Here is a 12,273-nt window from a genome sequence, read left to right as displayed (position 1 = left end):
ATGCCAGGAATAAGGGAAAGCCTTGCAAAAGTATGGAGGTGGGAGATGATATGAGACATTCACAGACAAGAGAATCGTAAGGTGTAACTGAATAAAGAGGAGAATCATGGGAAATAAGAGTGAAAATAATATAGTCTAGCCTATTCATAATATAGGACAAAGAAGCAGCATGGTACCATGGAAAGAGATGTCTATTGGAGTCTGAAGATCTGGGTCCAAATTCTTTCTCTGACCTTGTTTACCTGGATGATTCAGTTTCATTTCCTCTTTGGTCACATGAGACAGTTGGACCACATGGTCTTTTTTGGTCCCTTTCAGTCAAGATTTAGGATCTCAGTGCTTAGTGTAATGTTAGAACTCAGTCCAACCTACTTGTTTTGCAGATCAGAGAAACTGAGTCCCATGGAGGGGGCTTCCCTTGGTGGTAATGAGGCAATTAGCTGAGAGCAGAGCCAGCATTGGAACCTAAGTCCCCACAGTGACATTCATATTCTGTTCATCTATTCCCTCATGTTGCCCCAGTTTTTATGGAAGGAATATTGCCAGCTGCACCCCATCATCACTTTCTTTTCCTCTGCTTTGCCCACGTGAAGGATAATAAAGCCAAGACCAGACAGCAGAGGTAGCCCTGAGTCAGGGGCACTCAGGACTAAACAAACCTGGGTGGGGTTTCTGGGGTTTCCTGACACTTCCTGTCACCCCAGCATCTCAGATCTCATTTAACCACCAGTCATGGGCTTTCTAAAGTGGGAAACATGACCTGGCAGGCATCAGTGGAGCTCCTTAGAGGCTAAGGGAAACCCTCGAGAAGCTGGGAGAAGAGGATCCTCGAGAAACCACCCAGATGCTCCTGTGGTACAGTTTGGGGCAGAGCCAGAGGATCGGTGCCCACTGACTTTATTTCTCTAACATTACCCAGAGCCTGGTATGTGGCAAGGTCTTCAGGGTTCTAGCTATGTGCCTATGTAGCTTTCTTTGTAGCTCTCTGTGCAGCTTTCTATGTATCTGTCTATATATGTTTCTATGTATTTTCTTTGTACCTTTCTATGGATCTGACAATGACGTACGCACCCACCTATCTCTCAACCTCTGTCTCTATTCGTTTACCTATCTATGTATCTACAAAGCTATGTCTCTATTTCTTTATATCTATTTATCTACCTATCCAATCTAGTCATGCCTCAGTTTCCCCATCTGTAAAATGAGGGACTGAACCAGCTGGCCTCTGTGGCCCCATCCAGCTCTGCTTCTCTGCCTTGATCCAGAGTCAGTGCTCCCTTCCTAAGTCCCTCACATAGGCTAAGTCCCTAATCCTCTCTGACCTCTCCCTTTCCCCACAAAATGGCAGGGCTCAAGTATCTGCCAGCGGGAGAGACAGAGCTCTTCCCCAAGCCTCTGTCCTTTGGTCTCCCCACTGCCAGCTGAGTAGGAACAGAGCTGGGGTAAATGACTTCAGGTGCTGTGCAGCCCCCCCCCCCCCATGTTCCTGCACCCCATACACCTGCATAGCCACACACCTGTAGAGCCGGAACCCTGGGGCCTGTCAGGGTCCGTCCCAGGCATTTTAGCTTCCTGCATTTTAAAAGTTGACTGAGGAAGCTCCAAAGATTTCCGCAGACGGATCCCACCGCCCAAGTGCCCGAGGCCTAGAAGGAGGTTCAAGACTAGGCACCACCCAGGCCACGCTCCACCCTGCTCCCATTCTACAGAGGAGGAAACTGAGCTCCACAGAGGTTTTGTGTCTTGTCCAGTCATCCATACACTCCTGCAGCTCGGACGCTAGGTCCTCCCCAGCCTGGGGTTAATAGAGATGATCCCCTGCTGTCTCCTAGGCAATAGGAAGCCCCTTGGCTGGCCTTCCTGCAGGAGGCCAGTGGCACCACTTCTGCTCTCAGGACCAGGGTGTGGGGCTGTCCCACTCAGGAAGAGAAAGACGAGGAGGAGAGAGCTCTGGGAGGGGAGAAGGAACTGCTTAGCCAGAGGGGTGTCGTCGCCCCACCCCCCCTTTCCCCAGCCCGGCCCGGCATGCCCTGGCCACACTCCCAGGGATACTCTCCCGCCGGCTCCAGCCTTGGGGTGCAGTAACAGCCAGGGGCCTGCAGGGGAGGCTCGGCCTGAGACTGCAGCCTTTCCTGCCGTCCTCCGAGCCAGACCCGCGACTGCGGCGAGAACCTGCAGCTGTCCCTGCCTCCGCCTCCTCTGGCCCTTTCTGTCCCCTCTCTCTCGCCGTACCGGCCGCTTTGTGTCAATTTCCTGGCTGCTGCTACTTGGTGTCAATGGGGAGCTGAGCCCGAGAAGAGGATGAGCAGGTGGTCCAGGTGGCTGCGGCTTTGCTAGTGCTAGGAGGCGGGCGAGTGGAGCGAGGAGGCCGACCTGGAGTAGGAGTAGGAGGTGGAGGAAGAAGGTGGGGGCTCCTGCCTGCCCTCCCTTCTGCTTTTGTTCCCGATCCCCTGCCGGGGCTGCTCTCCAGCTCCAGCTGACTGTTCCTCCTCCTCCCGCCGCGAACCGGGCTGGGCAGCCCTCTGGGCTCCCCGCCGTGAGCACAGCCCCGGCCAAGGCAGAAGCAGGAGCCGGGGAGAGGAGGCTGCGCTCCCAACATGGCTGAAATCAGCATCGACCAGTCCAAGCTTCCTGGAGTGAAAGAAGGTAAAGCCCCCAGGGATGGAGGGCCCCCCTCTCCCTTCTCTGCGCCCCAGGGTGCTGGCCCAGGGAGGCTCCCTGGGGCGCCGTCTTCTACCTCCTGCCTCTCTCCAGCCAGGGACGGGGGTGCAGGAAGTCTCGGAGTCCCCAGGGCTCCCCACCATCACTCACTTGAAGTCTGGCTCCTGCTTTCCTGCCCAGGGCCGTGCGGGCCGGGAGCTCTTGGCACTGAGTGTCTCCCTCGCCCTTTGGGGTCCCCCCTCCGCCCGGTGGTTGACCGCAGAGGCAGAGCCTCCGGGAGATCCTCGCTGGGGCTCGAGGCTTTTCCCAAAGTTGACACTTGGGACGTCCTGGCCGGAAGAGCCGAGCTTGTCCCTCTCCCCACCCCTGGGGGCCCCTCCTGCGTGCAGCCCAGCTGGATTCGGTGAGGACCCCCAGGCCAGGAAAGGGCGGAGCGGAGCCGGGCCCCGGGCCCCCCTGGCCGGCTTGCTTGCTTTTGGCCTGCGGGAAATCCACCTTGGCCTCCAGCCTGCTAGTTCACGCACTGCCCTGGGCCGGGCTGCACCTGGGGGTTGGGGTTGGGAGTGGGGGTGAGGGGCCCGGGAAGTGCTGCCTCCTCCCCTCCCCCAAGGGTGCAGATGCGAAGCCGGGGAGAGCCAGCCCGACGGACTCGCGCCAGATGTTTGGGTGGACCGGAGGGTCTTGGGAAGGGGGCGGGGCCGGGGGGGAACTGAGGCCCCTTTGTTCGCTCTGTCATTTCTGCACAAAGCCTCGGCTCCGCTGGTCGGCCCTGGGGTCATGCCTTCTCCCGCGGGCCACGGAAGCCGAGCAGCTGCGCTTTCCCGAGGCCCGAGCTTTGGGAGACCCCTGTGAGGAGGGGCCAGCCCTTAGGAAGCCCTTCCCTGGGGCCTGGTACGGGAGCTTCTGCCCCCACGGGCGGGAACCTTTGGCTCCCTGGGCCGGCGGCGGCTTGGGAGCTCTGCTCTCTGCCTTGCTAATGCCCGGGTTCCCGACTGAACCCACCTGGGGCTCCCAAGCGGTCGGCCGGACTTTGGAAACTCCCCCTTTGCACGGCCCAGCTGGGCCCAGCCTCCTGGCCTCCTCCCTCCTCCCTGACCCCTCGGGGCGACCTGCCTGGCCCTGGGGCTCAGGGTCCAGCCTTTCGCCATTGGTTGGGCTCACTTGCTCCCCAGCTCCCCTCTTTCCATGAAGTGGGGGCTCTCACCTCCAGGCACTGTGTGTGCCAGGGTTCACCCCAGGCGGGGCCCAGCTCGTCAACTCTGGCCCAGCTTTCTGGGCAGTTATTCGGGCTTCTTCTCCCTCTCCCAGAATCTCAGGCTCCCCTGAAAGGTACTCTTACAAGAAGCCTTCCCTGATTGGGGGGGGGGGGTGCTTTGTGGTTGTTCAGGAGTGTCAGCTGTGTCTGACTCTTCTTGGACCTATTGGAGGTTTCCTTGGCCAAAATCCTGGAGTGGTTTGCCATTCCCTTCCCCAGCTCATTTTGCAGAGGAGGAAACTGAGGTAAACAGAGTCCAGGGCTCATACATCTGATACTAGATTGGAACTCGCAAAGATGAGTCTTCCTAACTCCAGGCTTGGCACTCTGTCCACTGCACCACCTAAATTGCTTGGTGCTTTCTGCTAAAAGACTGGACCTTTGATTGCCCTGGTACTGGGAACTCCAAGGGAACCATATGTCACCACCTTTTTAGAAGGTGATCTTCGCCTTTAGGAAGTTACCTAGTACATTGAGAACTACAGTGACTTACACAGGGTCACACATCTATTATGTGTCAGAGACAGGATTTATTGCATATGAATTTTGTACTTATCTGTCTCAGGTTCCCCAGGAGAAAGAAAGTTATTTGATGGCAGGAATGAGAGGTCATGGAGCTCTATTTGGAGTCAGAACAGTGGGAAGGGAATCATCCATGGGGAGCTAAAGGGAACTTTAGAGGTCAGAGTTCAAGTCCCTCATCTTAAAGGTGGGGAGACTGAGACTCCCTGAGTTTATGTGACTTGCACAGGGTCACCTAAGTACTATGTGCCTGAGGCTGGATTGAGGTCAGTTCTTTCTGACTGCCCATGCACTGATCCAGCCACTTTGCCACCTGGCCTCTCAGAGGTCCACCCCAGAATTCACAGAAACAGAAATCAGGCTCCATAAGGGGACATGGTTGGTCCAAACTGATACTTAGAGAAAAACACATAGAGAAAAACAAAAAGATCAAAAGAGCGAGAGAGAGAGAGAGAGAGAGAGAGAGAGAGAGAGAGAGAGAGAGAGAGAGAGAGAGAGAGAGAGAGAGAGAGAGAGAGAGAGAGGAGGAAGGACTTGGTACATAGTAGGTGTTTAATAAGTGCTTTTTTATTAAATGGGATTTGGAATATGATGCTGGTCTTTTGATTTCCTTTGAAAACTGGCAGGGCAGATCCATATAGGTATTTAAGGTATTTACTAAAACTGCTGCTGGTGCATAACTGATTTTTTTTTTTTTTTTAAAACCCCTACCTTCCGTCTTGGAGTCAATACTGTGTATTGGCTCCAAGGCAGAAGAGTGGTAAGGGCTAGGCAATGGGGGTCAAGTGACTTGCCCAGGGTCACACAGCTGGGAAGTGTCTGAGGCCAGATTTGAACCTAGGACCTCCCGTCTCTAGGCCTGGCTCTCAATCCACTGAGCTACCCAGCTGCCCCCTGCATAACTGATTTTTAAAACCCAGGATTTCTCATACATATTCCCTGTAGTTGATCTCTAGAACCAAAGTCCATAGCCTTTGGAGGGGCAGGCTAATAGGGAGGTTGTGATTTGTGCAGGATTCACACTGGGTCCTTCTGAAGACCTACATGAATAACCTTTAATTTAACTGGCTTGCCCTTCCCTAACCATTTCTTTTGGCCCTAATTCAAAGAACAGGAGATGCCTAGGGCCTGGGGAAGCCTGCACTGGGAAGGCCACCCTGGGGCTGTCCTAACAGCCTGGAGAAGGTCTAGCCTAGCTGGGAAGAATGTTTAGCAATTCCTCTCCTGGGCAGGCAGCTGGAAAGGCTAAAGAGAGGCAGTGCACTGTGCCCATCCCCATTCTCCTGTGAGCCCTTTTTAGCACATAGTGGCTCCTCTTGTGTAGGTTACTCTGGCAATTCTGGCCAGGATGGGGGTGGGGACAGTCTCATAGAAAGGACTCTGCCCATCTGGCCCCTCGATTTAGAGGGGCCACAGTTCTGTGCCCTCAGTGGCAAAGGTCGAAGTCCGAGGCTGAGGACAGAGAAAAGAGATCCTCCATTTTCTCTCCTCAATCTAGGCCTAGTTCTTGCCTCAGTGGACCTTTTAGGCAGAATGAAAAGTCTTCAGCTTTTTGACAGTTATTATTAATAGGGGTGTTCATGGCAGAGTTTATCTGACCTGTGTTCTGTGCTTATTTACAAGGAATGAATGAGCAACTTTCGATTTTCCCTGCCTGGGGCCCTGGGCTTGGCTCTCAAACTCCAAGCACCCCTAAGGAAGTCCTGGATCTTCTCCTTGAAGGGATAATGGAACCTTCCCTCTCCTGGGGCAGCCTGGGATCTAGTTCTGCTGAGGCTTTCCGTGTAGATAGTTTCCCTCCCCCTGGAAGTTCCTGGAGCACAGAGATCCAGTCATTTTTCTTTTTCTTTTCACATTTCATACTTGTTGGCTCATTAGGCGATCACCATTGCTGTGAAGGCAGGGGGGCATCCCAGGAGGAGGCAGAGTAGGAGGCTTGAGGACTTGCTTGCTGGATTTCCGGATTTGGGATTAGTTTGGGGATTTCCTACCCCAAAATACCTTGGGAAAGTTCCTTGACTTCTAGGACTTTGATTTTCCTCTTGTGAAATGAGGGGGCTGCCATTCTGAGAACAATTTGGAGCTTGCCCAGAGGGCTATCACACATGGCATACCCTTTGACCCAGCAAGGCCACTACTAGGTCTGTATCCTAAAGACAGCAGACTAAAATATTTCTAGCTGGGTTTTTTTGTGGTGGCAAAGAATTGGAAACTGAGGGGATGTCCACCAGTTGGGGCATGGCTGAATCAATTGTGTTACCTATTGGGGATGGAGTCCTATTGTTCTATAAGGGGTTCTAAAGAAACCTGGGAAGAATTCTAGGAACACGTACAAAGTGAAGTGAGCAGAACCAGGAGAACATTGTATACAGCAACAACAAGATTACAGGATGATGACCAACTGTGAAAAGCTCAGCTCCTCTCATAAAGGCAAGGACCCAAGACAATAACAAAGGACCCAGGGTGAAAAATCCCATCCATTTCAGAGGGAGAACTGGGGAATTCTTGAGTGGAAACTGAAGCACTGTTTACTTTTCTTTTTATTGCTTTATCTTGTTTGTTTGTGATTTCTTTCGCAACATGGCTAATGTGGAAATGTTTGGCACGGCCTCACATGTATAATGAAATTAAAGCCCTTTAAGAAGAAGTTTTCTTAAGAAGACAGCTGAGGGTACCGATATGAGGGCTGGCTTTTAGCCCAGTGGTTCCTTCGGCATTTCAGAACATTTCCTGCTCTGTCTAACGTTAAGGCGTTCGAGCCCCACGTTGGGCGCCAGATATCCGGGTCCAGCCGGATACAACTGTGGGGTCCGTGAAGCAGCCACCTAAAAGACCATGGGGGAGAGAGGGGAGACCAAGCACGCAAGAAAGACAGAGTCAGTCTAATAGTGTCAAGGCTCGTTTATTGCAGGCGCATGGCAAGAATATATACACTTAAGGTAGCGGGAGGGGTGGTGATTAAGGACGGGTTGTAACAGGAGGGAATGTGAAGAAATTTTTATGGTTTGTGGCCGTTGGTCTAACGACGCCAGTTTCCAGGTGGTAACTTGTTCAGATTCTCAGAAACCCTTATCTTGTTCCTGGTCATAAGTTTTTCCCCACACATGGTCTCTGACAACTTTCTCAAGAAAGGATGTAGGATGGGAAAGTGGGAGACAATTTGGAAGCCAAAATTTAAAAAAAAAAAAAGATTGTTGTCAGATGAGGGTTTGACTCAAGAGAACCATGAGACAGAGAAGGGTGATAGAGGAAGGCTTATTTGGAGCAGTAAAGGGGCCCAACACCAGGAAGATTGGAGAAATGGGGGGGGGGGCAGGCTGATGCCAATAGATGACTGCAGAGTCCTGTCAAAGTTGAGGGAAATAGAGGATCTTTTAGGTTTGGGGAAGGAAGGAGGTGTATGGAACAAGGCAATTTGGATTCATTTCACTGGTTGTTTCTGTGGGCAGGGAAGATGGTTCTTAGGATTGCAAATTTCCTAGCAAAGTACAGGCAGTGTATGGTCAGACCACTCATTCATCTTGGACCTGTGCAATAGGTGCTGCCACAGTTCTTTGTTCTATAGTTCCAGCATTATGGGGGTGGGGTGGGTGCTTTTAGTTTCTATAGCTATTGGGGGGGCATTTTCTGTCCCAGGGGATTTGTCAATTGTTAAAACCTTTTTAGAGTTAATTGGAAATAAATTAATTAAATAAATAAATAAACTATTTTAATGAAGGAGTTGGACTAGATCACCTCTGAAGGTCTTTCTAGTTCTCAGTCTGTGAGCTTATGCATCAACATATGGTTATCACCTCCTTTTCATAAGATCCTGTGCTGGGGTCTGGGGATGAGGGGTGCGGGAACCTTCCCATTCTCAAAGAGCTTACATTCTACATGGAAATCAATAATTGCAGAATATCTATACAGGGATAGTAGATTGTGTGATGCCATGGGGAAGGGGACCACAGGAGGAGGCAGAGGACCTGGATTCAAATCCCAGATCTTCCTGTGTGACCTTGGGTAAGTCCCCTCACCAATCTGAGCCTTTTTTCCTAATCTGTAAAAAGAAGTAGGATAAGAGATGGCCTTTAAAGTTTGAAATAAACATTCATGTGAATCTATGAATGTCTAGAGAGTGGTCATTAGAGCAGTGCTAATGGCTGCACATAACTGGAAGGCACCATGAAGGATGTGGTGACATCTGAGCTGTACTCAGAGGAATCAAGGATCTAGTTGGAGGAGGTGAGGAGCGAGTACATCCCAGGCTTGTACAGAGGCACTAGGAAGGAGGATTGTAAGGGCCCCTTTGGGTCAGCATTAACCTCATGCCCAGTTAACATATTAGCAAAAGACATTCGTGATTTCTAAGCCTAGATTGCAGGTGACAATATGAAATCAAATTAGAGCAGTGATTATTGTTCCTTTAACTATTATTACAGATCCACTATGGGACTGGAGACAGAGGCAGCTGGATGGGGTAGAGACCAGTGTTAGTCTTGGAGCCCAGAAGTCCCATCCTCCTTCAGATATTTATTCATTAAGTTATATCAAGTAAATTACTGAAAATCTCTGTCTCAGTTTCTCCATCTGTAAAATGGGGGTAAGAATAGCACCTGTTTCACAAGGTTATAGAAATCACCTGAAAGTGAGCTATAAGGGTGAACTGTTGTTCTCTCTCTCTCTCTCTTTTTTTTTAATTAAACCCTTACCTTCCATCTTGGAGTCAATACTGTATATTGGCTTCAAGGCAGAAGAGTGGTAAGGGCTAGGCAATGGGGATCAAGTGACTTGCCCAGGGTCACACAGCTGGGAAGTGTCTGAGGCCATATTTGAACCCAGGACCTCCCATCTCTAGGCCTGGCTCTCAATCCACTGAGCTACCCAGTTGCCCCCTGTTCTTATTTGTTGAGTTTCTCCTGAATTAAGGCTCACATTGTGGATCACATCCCAAGTGAGGCTACATACCACAGAGGAGGGATACTCTGGGTCCATGGGATAACTTGTGGAGGTACTCCCTCCAGTGCTACAGATTGCAGCCAATTTGCATCCCTTTATCCCTCTGCCCATTCTTGTTCTTGCCTTCCCCAAATTCCTCCTCAGGGAGGCTGCCATCTACCCCATGTGCTGGGGGCTGTCCTTGAATTCTCTTGAAGTAAGGATACCGCCAGAGGTACATTTAGCCACATGATTAGCTCCTCTTCTTTCCCAGATATCCACCTCTGATGGCATCATTGATGCTAGTCTGTCCCACGTTCTTGGTTGGTATCACATTGGGACTTGCTCATACCTTGTGCTCATGGCTGGTCCTTTGCCCTTTGGGTCAGCTTTAACTATGCAGAGGACATTCAAGTCTTCCTAATGCGGACCTCATTCCCTTTCCCCTTAAGCCCTGGTTGTCTCTCTGTTGAGTGTGAAAGATGCTCAGAGTGTTGTGATTTCTGACCTAAAAGTTTTTCTTTTTAAATGGCAAACACCATTCTAATTGTTCTCCCTTACTGCATTGACACTTAGGAACATATTTGGAGGCTCTGGATTTGGGCCCCAATTATGCCAATGAGTTAGTTAATTTTTTGGTTTTGATTTATAGTTTCCTTGTAGAACAAATTAGTGTGATTCATTCTGTTACATTTTCTGTAGCATTAAAATAGCACTTAACTCTAAAGCCTAGGTAATTAAATATAGAAGGTGTCCATGATTTTGGGGGAGTACTTGGTGTAGGGAGGGTTTATTTTTGTCTGAGCAGCTGACAGCTGTGATGTATGTACTAAGTCATACTCCTAACTCAGTTTCTCCACTTGTAAAAGTAATTATGGAGAATAGACCCTATTAAGAAGAGAATGAAAGGGTGCTATCAAAGACCTCTTAGCTTTTAAGGAAGTTATTTGGAAGGAACAGTGTTGGAGAGAAATCAAAAGAGCATGAAGGCCAGGATTTCATCGTCTTGGCAACCTCTCCCAAGATTTCACACATGCACAGGATTCCATATTTGTTCAGTGACCTCATCATGGATTATAGAAGGTAGTGGGATGCTGAACTTCAAGACTGTGCAGATCTCCCCACGTGCTTCATAAAAATAGGAGCTCATTTATGCTGCTTCTTGGTGCTGGCAAGTTAAAAAGTGTCTCATGCCCATTTAGGGCACATAGCCCTGGCCATGCTAGGGTAGACCAATAGAGGAACCAGCGATTCCCTTAGGACTGTAAATGTGAAGGGACCTCAAATCCCTCCTTAACTGATGTCACTGTGAATGCCTTCCAGTATTTCTTTTTTAAAGCCTTAGAATCAATACTGTGTATTGGTTCCAAGGCAGAAGAGTGGTAAGGGCTAAGTGAAATAACTTTTCCAGGGTCCCAAGCTAGAAAGTCTCTGAGGCCAGATTCAAATCTAGCACCTCCTGTTTCTAGGCCTGGTTCTCAATCCACTGAGCCATCTATCTTCACCCCCTCCAGTATTTCTAATAACTTCTTTCCCTTCAGATAATCTTTTTTTTCTTTTCTTTCTTTGTTTATCTCTCTCTCTCTCTCTCTCTCTCTCTCTCTCTCTTTCTCTCTCCTTACCTTCTGTCTTAAAAATCAATTTTATGTATTTGTTCCTAGGCAGAAGAACAGTAAGGGCTAGGTTAAGTTAGGGGTTAAGTGACTTGTCCAGGATCACACAGCTAAGAAGGGTCTGAGTATCTGAGGCTTTAGAAACCAGGACCTCCAATCTCGGCATGGTTCTCAACCCACTGAGCCATCTAGCTGCCCCCATAGATGAGGTTTTTTAGGGACCCAGAAGCTTCTTCATCTTGATTAAACAAGCAGTCCAATGTCTTTTACATTCCAGGCACTGTGATAAGAACTGGGGATACAAAGAGAGAGGAAATGAGCATTTCTATAGCACCTACTATATGCCAGGCAGTGTACTAGGATGTAGGGTCACAAAGATGGAGTTGTCAAGAGGCCCTAACCTCTCAGAGCTTGCATTTCAGAGGAGGGTAAGCAGAACATGGTCACACATCATTCAATCCAGTTGGGGTAGGACAAAACCGTGGTACCTGGGGTCACTGGGGAAGATGTCTTTGGGAGAGATGAACCCTTGCCAAAGTCTTGAGATGAGATAAAGATTATGAAAGGGACAGGTGAGGAAGAAAGGCACTCTATAGCTGCAGGGCAGCCCAGATAAAATCTCTGAGGCAGAGAGGAAGGAGAGACATGGCAGGGTCAAGTTTGGGGAAGGTATAATTCTCATGTTTGACTGAAACATGAAGTACAAGAAAGTGTTAGAGAATTCAGAGAAGGAAAGAGAATTAAGTCAGCATTGAGTATGCTCCTTTATTTAACAGGTTGGGAAACTGAGGCCCAGAGCTGTGAATCAGTTTATCTGAGGTCACAAAGATGGTTAGAACCAAGATATAAATCAAGGAATTCCACCTCCAGGATTTTTAGTATTTTGAAATAAGAATGGAAGAATAGGTGGGGGCAAGATTGCAGAGGCCTTGAAATGCCAGGCCAAGGAGTTTATGAAAACAAAGGAGTGAGTGGTTTGTCCAGTTCCTTCTGAAGAATATTTTATTAAGTGCATAGAGGTGGAGTTAGAGAGCATAGACGAGGAACAGAGCCATTAGGTGGTTACGAAAGATATCAGGAGAGGGAATGAAGGTCTGGAATGAGGTGATGCCCAAGTGAGTGGAGGGAAGGGCCAGGCTTGAGAGATGAGGTGGTGGTCAGTGAACTGTAGAAGAGTCCTGGGATGGGAGAAGGAAACATCAGGCCTCTTTTGGACTTTGTGAGCCTGTGTCACTGGGAAGGGGGTGGGGGCCCTCACGTGGCATTGGGGATTTTCTGGGAAGAACAAGTTTAAGAGACATGATT

The 12,273-nt window shown here is 49.5% G+C and overlaps 1 protein-coding gene across 2 annotated transcripts in view; it reads left to right on the top strand.

Moving 5' to 3' along the window:
* Positions 1-1,904: 1,904 nt before the first annotated feature.
* CCDC50 (coiled-coil domain containing 50) overlaps positions 1,905-12,273 on the top strand; it is a 79,000-nt gene continuing 68,631 nt past the window's right edge. Inside the window, exon 1 of one of the 2 annotated variants that reach the window (XM_007502453.3) lies at positions 1,905-2,646. In XM_007502453.3, the coding sequence (XP_007502515.2) occupies positions 2,598-2,646 (49 nt within the window). In that variant the 5' untranslated portion in view covers positions 1,905-2,597. The remainder of the gene's footprint in view (positions 2,647-12,273) is intronic. The other variant, XM_007502454.3, reaches the window with a different exon arrangement.

This window comes from Monodelphis domestica, chromosome 8 (genome assembly GCF_027887165.1).
Source record: "Monodelphis domestica isolate mMonDom1 chromosome 8, mMonDom1.pri, whole genome shotgun sequence".
In the NCBI taxonomy this organism is placed as follows: domain Eukaryota; kingdom Metazoa; phylum Chordata; class Mammalia; order Didelphimorphia; family Didelphidae; genus Monodelphis; species Monodelphis domestica.
Note: the sequence above shows the minus strand (reverse complement) of the source record. Positions and strands in the feature narration are given on the sequence as shown.